The sequence below is a fragment of the Xiphophorus maculatus genome, chromosome 17 (genome assembly GCF_002775205.1).
Source record: "Xiphophorus maculatus strain JP 163 A chromosome 17, X_maculatus-5.0-male, whole genome shotgun sequence".
Taxonomy (NCBI): Eukaryota; Metazoa; Chordata; class Actinopteri; order Cyprinodontiformes; family Poeciliidae; genus Xiphophorus; species Xiphophorus maculatus.
Window position 1 is genome coordinate 18,580,858 of NC_036459.1, and position 12,555 is coordinate 18,593,412.

General features: G+C 40.5%; 1 protein-coding gene across 1 annotated transcript; it reads left to right on the forward strand.

Annotated features, from left to right (window-relative positions):
• The first annotated feature begins 3,291 nt into the window (after positions 1–3,291).
• LOC102232825 (sorting and assembly machinery component 50 homolog A-like) lies at positions 3,292–10,890 on the forward strand. The gene is made up of 15 exons (XM_005808147.2): positions 3,292–3,456; positions 4,580–4,687; positions 5,756–5,857; positions 5,952–6,039; positions 6,126–6,232; positions 6,434–6,564; positions 6,724–6,811; positions 6,887–7,015; positions 7,127–7,198; positions 8,560–8,646; positions 8,819–8,889; positions 9,064–9,131; positions 9,219–9,365; positions 9,995–10,136; positions 10,222–10,890. The coding sequence occupies exons 1-15, from the start codon at positions 3,436–3,438 to the stop codon at positions 10,265–10,267; spliced, it is 1,407 nt and encodes a 468-aa protein (XP_005808204.1). The 5' UTR covers positions 3,292–3,435; the 3' UTR covers positions 10,268–10,890.
• Positions 10,891–12,555: the final 1,665 nt, after the last annotated feature.

The window sequence follows — 12,555 nt, forward strand, 5'->3', positions numbered from 1 at the left end:
GCCATTTTGCCAACGACAAAAGAAACATTTTTGCTAAAATGTGGCTAGTGCTGCCTCTTTTTTTTTTTTTTTTTTACAAAAGATATGAGATTTGTGTCAGAACTTATTTCAGTTCTTAGCTACTTTCTGGATATTTTTATTAGTATTTTTTCCTCTTTAAAAACACGCATCATGTCCAGAGAAGAACCAGGATGTCTCCATGGCCGTTAGCAGGCAATAACAGCTCAAGCATCAGAGGCTCAGTAAAATCCAGAGCAGAACATTCTGACTCTGAGCATTTTCCTAAAACAACAGAGGGACGTTATTTACTATTTCCTCCCAGTTATGAACCTTTTCAAAAAAAATATCAAAGGTTTAACGGGGTTTAAACAAATCTTTCCACACTGACAACAATCCTCCGTGTCAGGTATGCACACAGCAGGCTGCTGCGTCATCTTTTTCCCGAAATCTCATTTAGCCGCGTACAAAAAGCCAAAAAAAATAAGGAAAAGGCTTGAATTTATGAGTTATGGGAAATACTGGTTTCTCGCTTCTGATTATGATTGATCAAGACTCAGACTCCAGATTTGGGAAGTATTTCTGTGACTCTACCTCTGCATCCCAGCAAGATTTCTTTCTCCTCTGTGTTTCTGCTTTTTTCCTGTTTCACTGGTAAATTCAAAGTGTTGCTTGATCAAAACTTCCTTCCTAATGTGATTCTTCAGTACAGCCTAAAATGTACTGGAAGTCAGCTGTCACTCCTAAAAGCATCTTAAAAGTGACTTTATTCTATTATAAAGGAGAAACATGCATGGTGAAACGCTCCACACCTAAGTTTATCATCTCCAGGTTTACATAAAGATCTGGGTTTGAACCAGCAACCTTTATTTAAACGCCCACTTCTCCTGAAAACATGACATTTTTAGCCTTTTTTTTGTCTGTCATGGCTGTTCCTGACGCTGACCTCACTGACAAAGGTTAGAACACTGCTGGTCAACTTTGTGAAACCTGGCGCCCCCTGCTGGAAAGAGGTAGAACTGCGCTGTCATTTTGTTTAGTTTCTGTTTTCATACAAACCCACGAGGCAAATTATAAAAGCCCATATATTATCACTAAGTGAACCACATTATATGGAGTAATTGCACACAGATGGATGGCTGAAAGTATTTATTTCTATTACTTATAATCATTTTTACTTACAGCTAATAAAAACATAACATTTAGAATTAGGATGTTATATCAGACCAATGAAAAAGACAATTTTTAAAAACAGAAATGTGGGGTTAATGAAGATTAATTTTCATACCTGGTTAACTTTCAAAAGATACTCAATGAGTATCTTTGAGATACAATGAGTATCATCGAGTTACATATGTTGTAAATTGCTGAATATGACTGTAGATTCATTAATAAGGCATAAATTGCTGGGTTTTCTTCCCTGAAATGTCGGGTTCAGATAATAAAGTCAATGTTGTGCACCATTTTCCTTACATGTGTATCTAGTAGAATTTTATCAGGGGAAAATACAAATCAAAGATATCGTTTAAAGACTTAAAGTTAAAATATTAACTGGAAATTATTAGTACTGGTCCAAAGCTGCAAATGACAGTCAATGATGATAAAAGCCGAGGTCCAAAAAGGTTTCTGGCTCCTAAATTACAGGGGCCTGCAGAGTATAAAGTGGGACATACACAAACTGAAACAGAAGTAAAAGGAAAGAAGATTTTAATTTTGTCTGAATCTCCCCACTGCTTCCTCCATAACCTGTCTGCTGTGTTCCCTAATCTCCATGATGTTGTGTTTGTTTATTAATATTCTCTAACAAACCTCTGAAAACAGTTTCAGAGCAACTGGATTTATGCTGAGAATAAATTCCTCACAGCTGAACCCTGTTTACTCATTAGGTAACCTCTAAAGGCGATTGGTTGCAGTTTATTTGTGGTTATCAGACTAAGATGGTGCTTCATACAAATGCAGACCCTACTTTTCAGGATTTTATTTGTAGAAAGAAACCATTATTATTGTAGATTATGCTGCAGAAGGAATTAACAGCAGGATACAAACACAAATTAATTCTGTCTGACCTGGAATGTCACCTATACTCTACTCTGCCAGTCTTCGGAAATGAAGTTTAGCGTGTTTATGGTGTGTCTGGTTGTTTTGATATGTTGCACGAGGCTCGAGTAAAAACCAGACAGTTTCATGTTTTTTCCCCACCACCATCCCAACACTGAATGGTTCCTTCATTTTTAAAATGAAATGGAATGAAAAAAAGAGAGCATCCTTTTCCTGAACACTGGAAATGAATATGATTCGAATCAACAATGAGAAAGAAAACACTGCCATCTACTGGATTGTATTTGTCCAATCAATGAGGTTTCAAAGTGATGTGTTCAAAAATGTAGGAAACCTGGTCATTTCTGACTTGTTAACCATTTGTATGCCGTTTTTTTTTACATCAAAACAATGGTACCACTTATTCATTTCGTTATATTTTATTCTTTTTGGTGTTCATTCATTCTAAGCCTCTTGTACCTCTTGCCCCGTTTTCAAGTGAGGATCAAATAGGTCAAAAAACCTGTATTTCAAAATGATGGGCATTAAAAAAAACCTGTTTTAGCAAACCATCGGAGGATAAAGATGTTTATCTTTTTCTTCATCAGAATTTTGACGTTTTGGCATACTACATGCCTAGAAGAAAATAGTGAAATTCTCTACTATTAGTAGACAATTGAGTTAAGTTTGTTATTGCTTTATATCTTCAATCTAAGCTCTGAAAGCCGACGTTTACCAATATATTAAAGGGCTATTGCACAGTTTTCCAGTAAATCTGGACTCATTGTCTCTAGTTTAATACCCAAAATAACTTGACTGATTACATTTGATGGTTGTTAACTGGATTCTTTAAAACATAATTTGGCCCTTGTGTTTTTTGTGGATTTACGACAGCTTTTGATTTAGAAACATGGGACGCAGACCGATAATGCCTGGACTTAAATGTTCTGAATTTAGTAAGATGTAAAATACCACAGGCATCATCTTAAAACAAAAATAGAAAATGTCTTGTCAGACATTGTGTACTTTAAAAACTACAAAAACTACTGCTAAAACAATTTAAAACAGCATCACACATGTTTCTTACAATTGCAACAATTAAAACCAGATGATAGTGACAAACTAAAAAAAAAATTTAAAAAGACTGTGAAACAAGTTAAGAGAAGATGTAAATCAATGTCATTTGTAAAGGTTTGCGGACCTACAAACGTTGGAGTTCAAGTCGACACTCTACATTACGAGGTATATTTGAACTCAGCACGATACCTCAGCAACTGTCATGGCGTCTCCCTTGAAGGGGGCTTGGTACCAGAGACAGTAGCCTCTGTCAGCGCTTACTTTTCGCTCTCCTACTGTGAAGTAAAGCCTTTCTGAGGAGGTTTATTGGAGCGGCTGGTTACCATGGGGACCGTCCATGCGAAGGTAAACCGCTGTAGCTCTGTGAGTGAGAGTGGACTTACGTATAGTGACTTGACCTCTCTGCTCTGCTGTGGCCAGAGAGCTGAATGCTGCACCGCGGCACCACACCTTTAGCTAAACTATCGAGTTTAAGAAAACCAACAAAGAAGTCAATTTATGTCGCTTAATCTGTCCGAAGTTTTAAAGCCGCGTTCATTGCTGCAACGTGTATATGGTGATGCATTCACGGACTGTAAGACATTAAAAATGCAGAGCCCTTTCAGTCCTTCTTATAGCTATTGTTTATTTACTGAGAAAAACAAACATGGTCTCATTACTAAAGAAGCAAACTAAATTTAAAATTTGTAGTCTTGTTTTATTGTAAAATATCTAATATATCAGAGTTAACAAAACTTATTTTTACTCACCTGAACGTCTCATATTGCCACAGTATATTCTGTAACCTTCAGTGATCACTGGACATTAACAAGTCCTCTCGGCGCCCCGCCCAATTCTAGCTTCTTCATCTGCTGCCCCATAAATGAGCATTACAGATCAATTTATTTCAAAAAGTCAATGTCATTTTGAAATAAAATACAAAGCAGTCCTCAAAGAGTGGAGAATTTCTGTATTTTATTGGCTTACAGCCAATAAAAATTCAAAACGAGTAGTTGCAAATTTCTTATGTTGTGCTTAACACAAAAAATTTGACAGTTGTAACTTGTTTCCACAATTATTGCTGCTCCTTGCCCTGCTTCTTGCAACATTTTTCCTTTCAGTAAACTTTCCATTAAACTCTATGAACAACTAGTTCCTTAGCAATGGCCTTTTGTGGATCATGACTGTTTAACAACAGTCAAGTCGGCCATGTTACCTGTGATTGTAAGCCATAATTATCTAAATTAGCAGAAATATAGACATAAAATAGCTTTGTGTTTTAACGGATCTCTTTAAAGCCTGTCTTTTAAATTACTATTAACATCTCAATCATCTTCTAATTCATTGAGATCAGCCAATATATACGCCCATACAGTTAAAACCCAGCCCTAACACTACCCACCAGACTCCACTGTGCAGAACTAGTCCGCTAGTCATTTCTACAGAAAACATACTGATCTGTGTTTTAAGTTGCTCGGTCTCGGTGCAGAGTCTGGATCCGCTCCCGATGCATGGCCGTGATTTGGGCGTCAACCCCGATGACCTGATGGAGCCTCCAGAGCAGGAGTCCAAGCAGGAAATCCTGGAAAACAAAGATGTGAGTAGTGGTGTTTAGTTCTACTTTATGTGTTGAATCATAGTTCCAACAGCGGTTCATTTGGTTCAGTAATGTTTCATTTAAATTGAATTTATGTTTTATAGCTGGAAATCATTCAACAATTTACCTGGGAAATAGTTTTTCCAGCTTTCAGAGTGGCCAGTGCTGTCCCACTGTCAGAATTCTCCAGACGTGATTTTTTCAAATGTATTTTTCATACCATGGCTTTGCTGCTGCAGACACCTTCTTTAGTTATGTGATTAATTCAAACATAACAAAGTTGTTTGGGTGACAAGATACAAAATATGTGAAATAGTGAATGAGGTCAACAGACTACATTTGTATTCCAAGGGGAAATTTAATGTTTTCATAACTCCTAACATCCAAATCTCTTCAAAGAGTCGTTGTGGATGGTGATGCTGTGGGCAGGAAGGATCTCCAGTACCAGTCAGTCTTGCAACAAATCTGAAGAAGCCTCTGACTCAAGACTGTGTGAAAGTTTCATGACTGTTATGATATGCTAATATGATAACATTTTTAAATCTCTACTGGCAGTATGGTTAGAAAGCCTGATAGAGAGACGTAAAGGTCTGGGATTTGATCCTTGCCCCATACTTAGCATGTAGCTGTATTTAATCCATGTTGGACATCTTTTGCCAACATTGGCAACTCTGGAAAAGCAAACCTGGATGGAAAAACCCCACTGCCTCTCCAGAGTAGACTGGGATTATCTCAACATAGAACAGGAAAATGAAGCAAGCATCCTTTAAGCAACATGGACATCAGAACATTGATTCAAACTGTTTTTCAGTTTATTCGTAAAGAATTCAGGTTTTGTTGAAAATATTATTGCACTCAAGCCAAAATACTTTGTTTCCGAATTGTGCCTTTATTATGTTGTGATTGCATCTGTTGGAATATCCAGAAGAAGAGTCCGGAGTACAAGATAAACCACTTTTTAGACCAACTCAGCTCTGTGGCTAGTGCTACCTCTCTGAAAGTGCTACAGACCCTATATGTTGCAGTCAGAAAACATGTCCAATAGATAAATCCTGTTTGGTCACACAGGTGGTCGTCCAGCATGTAAACATCCAGGGATTGGGGAGAACCAAGGAGGATCTGCTTGGCTACGAGATCTCCGATGTATTCCATGCCAAGAACCTCATTGATGTATGCATTAGTTGCCTGACTGTGCTGCATATTAAGGTATTCTAACACCAATGTGAAGTGTGTAGCATTCCGTAAGTGTGCCGGTCTTTTTCAGGTGATGAAGAGAGCTCACGTTGCCAGACTGAGGCTTCTCCGCCTTGGAGTGTTCAAAGAGGTGGAGGTTCTCATCGACACGTCGGAGGGTAACTGTTCATACTTAAAGGCGCACGCTGGTCCGATATGACCACACAGCTTAGCTGAAACGTCTTTGCGATTGGCTCTCCCTCAGGTAAAGACGCTCTGCCAAACGGTTTGGACGTCACCTTTGAAGTGACGGAGATCAAGAGGCTGACAGGAAGCTACAACACTATGGTTGGCAACAACGAAGGAAGCATGGTGAGACACACACCACTTACTTCACACAGCTGTTAAGGTACATACAGGCGGCCTGGATGAGAACTGAATGTGATGTGGCTGCAATGTAGCTCACCACCATCAGTGTGTGAATGGATGAGTGACTGAAGCCATTAGGGGTCCTTTGGACTGGAAAAATTGCTATGCAAGTACAGGTCATGTATCATCTACCGTGTCCTTCAGGTTCTGGGGCTGAAGCTGCCCAACGTATTCGGCCGAGCTGAGAAAGTCACCTTCCAGTTCTCCTACGGGACAAAGGAGACTTCCTACGGCCTGTCGTTCTTCAAACCGCAACCTGGATACTTTGAACGCAAGTACGTGGCATCATTGTTCTCCTTTAGGTTCCATTAGGCGTTTATACCTGTTGGGTTCCCGAATGTTATGTGGTTTTAAAAGTTGATACTCCTTTTACTTTGGTTTTGTGGTCTTTTCAAAGGTGCAGTTTTTCTCATATTAAGTGTCCTTTATTTCAGCTTCACTCTAAACTTGTATAAAGTCACGGGTCAGTTTCCGTGGAGCTCCTTAAAAGAGACTGACAGAGGCCTGTCTGCAGAATTAAATGTAAGTTTTTTGGGTTTTTAAGTCTGAACCCTGTAGACTTGAGTTCTGATGCACCTGTTTGCCTCGTCTTTGCAGTTTCCTCTCGGCGTGACCAGCCACACACTGAAGTGGGAGGGAGTGTGGAGGGAGCTGGGCTGCCTGGCACGCAGCGCCTCCTTCGCAGTGCGAGAGGAAAGCGGCCACTCGCTGAAATCTGCCCTTTCGGTAATGCCAGAAAACTTTGTTTCTTTTAACCAATAATGTATAAAAGTGAAGGGAAATCTTAAGTTTTAAGCAGTTTTCTGTACAGTTAAATCCCTATTGGTTTCATTGCAGCACTCTATGTCCATCGACTCGAGGAATTCTGCTATCTTTCCAAACAGAGGTGCCTTGCTTCGCATCAACCAGGTCTGTGTGTAAAAAGTGTGTTGCCATGTTTGTTGGTATATTAAAAATCATATGTTATTTGGGTGTAAACATGAGTAAGAAGAGATTTTGAAGAACATCATGTCTTTTAAGTGAGTAATATTTATTACCTTTGCTGCACTCCTGTTTTGAACAGTGAGTGTGTATTGGGATCAGAGGTGTGTTCTGTCAGAATACACAACGTCTGCTGTGACTTGACCGTCTGGGAACTAAATATCAGTTCTCTGAGTTCTTTTCACGTAATCAAGTAATTATAAGCTGAACTGATCAAAAAGTAGGTTAGGCTGTAAATTTTAAGTTTCCAGCATCTGACGTGTGGAGGTGAGTGAGTCTTTATCACTTCAGACAGCATAGCAGAGCTAAGTAATGTTATTTGGTCACAATATTAAAGGTACAGTTGCATTAGTCCTGTATCAATTAGGCATATGATGTGCATTGCTTATGGTGTAGATTTATTTTACATTTACAAGCTGTTTGTGGTAGCTAACTTTTATCTAGTTATTTATGCTACAGTGTCACATTCAAAGATGGGCAAGAGAGCAAGATTTTCCCATGGTATTGTGTCCTCCTACGCCACTGAAACTAAAATGGGGGGAACTGATGGGTAGCCTACCATATATAGCTTCAAAACCTAAAGAACAATAAAGGAGAAAATCAGAAAATTAATTTAGAACTTGTGGCTTCTGAAGCTAACAGATTCCCAAAATGAAAACATTCTGTTATGTGTTCCTCTACATGTTGAAGAGGTTTAAGAGAAAAGAAAAGCAGGACTTTAAGTTAATTAATTTACTAATAATTTGCTAATAATTGGTCAGTTTTAGCATCAATCATCAAATCATGGCGTATTTCCCTCCTTTTCCATTTTTACACCTCCAATTTTAAGCTAGCTTACCTTCCAGTTGCTATTTAGATTTTTCTTAGCTAGCTTACACCTGCTTTTCATTTAAGCTTTACCTTCTGAAAAATGTGACTTTTTCAGCTCATAGATGGATTTGTGTTCTTGCAAAGGGAATTCTCAGAGCTGTTGGTTTTAATTTGTGAAACAAAACCACTCATAAAATCCAGGAAATGGCGACATCCAGAAAGGTAAGCTAGTTAGATTTTTGTTGGCCTTAATCTTTAAATGTGTGCACCAAATGAGGTTTCTTTATTATCAAAGAAGTATGAAATGGTTTTTTCCTAAAAACCAGAGGAAAAGCCACTGTTATCTTTAGAGTTTCTTAAAGGTAGATGGAAAATACTCTCTGTATTAAAAATGTTGTCTTTAAAGTTCCCTTGGTTTGTATCGCTAACATGACCAGCATGGTTCTAATTCTCTGTCTGTTGGTGTTTTTGCCCGGCAGGAGCTGGCTGGATACACCGGGGGAGACGCCAGCTTTTTGAAAGAGGATTTTGAGCTTCAGCTAAACCGAAAGCTTTTCTGGGATTCTGTACGAAGGAAATTACTAATTTTTCAACTTTACATCATAGCTCTGACTTATTGGTATAATTTAACGTTTTGCTTTGTCAAGCTAACCACTAGAGGGCAACAAAGTTTTGTTCTTTATTCCTGAATGTGTTTTCAAGCAGAATTAAAAATAACTACAATTTGTGTCCTGTCAGGTTTTGTCTGCCTCTCTGTGGGGGGGAATGCTTTATCCCATCGGAGGACAGCCATCCTGCATCGCTGACAGGTATACCAGTTGTTAAAAACTAATCAAACCAAAATTTGAGAGAAGTCTGAATTATTTTTGTTTTCAGATTATTCAGTTAGTAATCTGACTTTTTTGTTTTGCTTGCTGAATATATGCAGCTGTTCAAGCTGACATGTTTTATGAAAGTACTGTGGCCTGCCGGCTTTTGTCCAGGTTCTACCTTGGCGGTCCCACCAGTGTCCGGGGCTTTGGAATGTACAGCATCGGGCCACAGAGTGAAGGTAAAACGAACGGGGCCTGATATGACTGGTGGAGTTTAGGTGTAAGCAGAATGCTGATGTGTTGCGTTTGTGCGCTTTGGGTTTCAGGTGACTATCTGGGTGGGGAGGCGTACTGGGCAGGCGGTGTGCACCTCTACACCCCTCTACCATTCAGGCCTGGCAAGGGAGGCTTCGGCGACCTTTTCAGAATGCACTTTTTTCTCAACGCAGGCAACTTGTGCAACCTTAACTACGGTGGGTGGAAAGATGACAGACTCAGCTTCTGCTTTGCTCAGATAATGAAGTTGTTCCAAGTCTTTTGTGTCCGTTTGTTATCTCTCATATTTGCTGGGCTTCTAATCTCAACAATGAGCTCCATCTGACTAGAGAGAGACTCACTTTACATTTGTTAAAGTGAGTCTGAAACCTTTCACGTTTTGTCTCCGTCTGTTTCTGGTATATTAAGCTACTGATCAACACAGTTGGCAGCTTTGTCAATATATTCCAGCAGAGCTGTCACTTCACCGTTGATCAGCCATGTCTCAGTTAGGAACAACCAACTGAAGTCTACTGAACAATCCCACTAGGTCACATCTGCACGTGTACAGACACCAATAGTCACTTCACTGTTGCCAACTTTGCAACTTTGTTGCCATATTTGACAACTTTTCAGTCAAAGAAAATCAGAATCGATCAAAATCGGAATTGGTAGTCAGCCAGAAACCTGATCGGTGCACCACTAGAGCAGACTATGAATTATTTTTCTTCCACTTCACAATTCTGAACCTTAGTCCAAAGCAGTGAGGCTGGTCTCTCCCTAGAGTACATGTGTGAGGAAGGTTTGCCTGTGCTGTGCGATGACATGGTCTCTGTGTCCCGTGCAGGCGAAGGCCCCCAGGCTCACCTCCAGAGGCTGGCCGAGTGCATCCGCTGGTCGTATGGGGCCGGCATCGTGCTGCGGCTCGGGAACATCGCCCGGCTGGAGCTGAACTACTGCGTACCCATGGGAGTTCAGAGTGGAGACAGGTGGGAGAATGACCCGAGCAGTAGCCGCTCCTGTTGTCCTGTTTCTGCTGAAACATCACAGAAAATGTTTTCCTCTCTCTCCTAGGATATGTGATGGCGTCCAGTTCGGAGCAGGAATTCGCTTCCTGTGATTTCTCGTTGCATCCGCCCCTCACTTCCACCCCCGCCTGTCTTGCAAAGTTTGATGTGAATAGAGAGAGCGTCTTTGTCATGTTGCACCTGTAACTTGTTTGGGAGTGTAAAAACAGTAGCATGGGCTCACGCTGTGGAAAAATAAGCCACGCCCCCCTCTGTGCCATGGTTTCCTGTGCCCACAAGCGTCTGCTGGAAACTACCAGCACCATGCAACGTCAACTCAGCTGAGTTAAAAGTAAAACGGGGACATGAATCATGTTGTGTTTTGCTTGGTAATTTGCACCTCTGGTATTTTGTGTTCCGTTTGGTGAGGTAAAAGTTTCTGGCAAATATTAAATAGATTGTTGGCAGGTTGCCTCGTTGGTTTCTTACTCAGGACTACAGTTTGTTCCTGACGCTGAACATCAGGATCCTCCGTCTGGTTCACTCATCCTGCTGACCAGCTGCAGGAGAACCTGGAGAAAATCAGCTCTGATTTCTTCACAACAACAATGTAGGTCAGACACTGAAGATGAGAGGTGGAATGTCACCATAGCAACATTCACCAGTGGTGTTTTTACCCCCACTTCTCTTTTTGATGTTAAAATGTTAATTAATAAATGCTAGCTGCTCCCTTGAATTATTTCTGCTGTCTTCAGTTTACTGGTAGATTTATGCGTTGACCTAATCAGTTCCATTTTCGCTCTGCCAGTTCCAACGTCCATCTTTCCATCAAATCTGACCAGCTTTCCAAGTCCCGGCTTTACACAAGCATCCCCAAATCAGATTTTTATTCAAAGGTTTAAAGCCCCCATGTTCCACTAATAAAACTCTCTGAGGGAGAGTTAGGGGAACATTATGATATTTAGTGAGGCACTATTAGATCTGGGGCCACTCTGTAATTAGTTGAGGCTCCACTGTAGAAAATTTACAAGTGTTTTATCAGCTCATAGGCCAGGGAGTTCAGTCAGTAACGCAAATCAATAACTGATAAGGTCTGCAGGCTGGAGCTGATTTAATTTCTCCTTCAGTAGAAGAAGTGAATGATTATGCAGACGGGGTTCTGTCTCGCCGCCAGGTGTCAGCTGATCGCTCAAACCTTTGCTCCTCAGGACCCTGTGCAGGGCAGTCGAGTTCGGACGGTGCCAGGTGTGATTTTGTTCCGTTTGTTCTGTGTGGGAGTTCTGGCAGGTGAACGGTCCAAAAGCCTGAGAGCCCTATCTGCACGGTACAAAACGGAAAGGGCAAATACTGAACGCTCCATTACAAACTTCTTCTGTTTTTACTGATTATTATTACAATTTATTTGTCTCAGGTCATAAAACAAAATGTTAACTTCAAGGATAACCTGAGTAAATACAAGCAGCAGTTTTCAAATGAGGATGTGTATTAAAAGAAAATAGTTTTCCAGGCCAACGTGATCCGAAGTGTAGAATCACACATTCAAAAACTTGATTCATCCCTAAGGAGTATTAAATATAATAACTCATATCAAACTATCATTGAGGATGGCGATGCTGTGAGCAGGAAGTCGATTTCTCAACAAATCTGAAGAAGCCTCTGAATGAACACTTGCTGTGTAACCGTCTCTGACCGTCACAACATGCTAACAGCTCAATTTTCAGGCAGCAGAGAGACGATATTCCACAGTAAGATATTCCTGGATGATTCCATCAATTGTTGATAAGAACTGCTAATCCATCTCCTTTGCTTTTGCCGCTCCTCTTTAAATCTGTGGCCCGATGCTGTACATCCCACAGTAAAAAAATCCAGGCAGAGAGAAGTTGGAGTCAGAATTGGTTTGAACTTCCTTCTCTCTCTGCTCTGCATCCATGAAGCCTTTCCAACCCTTCAGCCATCTGGGGTCACAGTTCACATGTTATTTGAGCTTTTGTGATGCAAATCAGCTATTGTAAAAAAAAAACTAAACTAAACTTGTTGCCATGGTTACACATCATTTCAACTGTCCAAAAGTAAAAAACGTCAGAGCGGAAATCCTCCCTTTGCACAGCATCCAAAACCAGAGGGAATAACGGCCTCAACCAAAAACATGATAAACTCTTGTTCACTTTTGTTCTTGTTTGTTTCTGTTCTGTCAAATGGATTCTGATCTCTAGCAGAAAATCCAGACGAAGACTGTCTGCTTTCTGAGTGGCCTAGTTAAAGCTCTGGTTTAATCTGAACGCTGTATTTACTCAGATAAAGAGCAGAGCAGCATGAGTCTCATTGTCTCATTGGAGAGGAGCATCCCCGGTATTGAACGCGCAGCGTGATCGCGCACGTACAGTACGTGCCGTGTCGTGTC

Bases quoted from the DNA above. Each gene is read 5' to 3' on its own strand.
- LOC102232825 (XM_005808147.2), top strand. From the start codon at position 3,436: ATGGGGACCGTCCATGCGAAG. The intron at 5,858-5,951 runs GTATGCATTAGT...GGTCTTTTTCAG, and splicing joins ATGCCAAGAACCTCATTGAT to GTGATGAAGAGAGCTCACGT. The intron at 7,016-7,126 runs GTAATGCCAGAA...GTTTCATTGCAG, and splicing joins CGCTGAAATCTGCCCTTTCG to CACTCTATGTCCATCGACTC.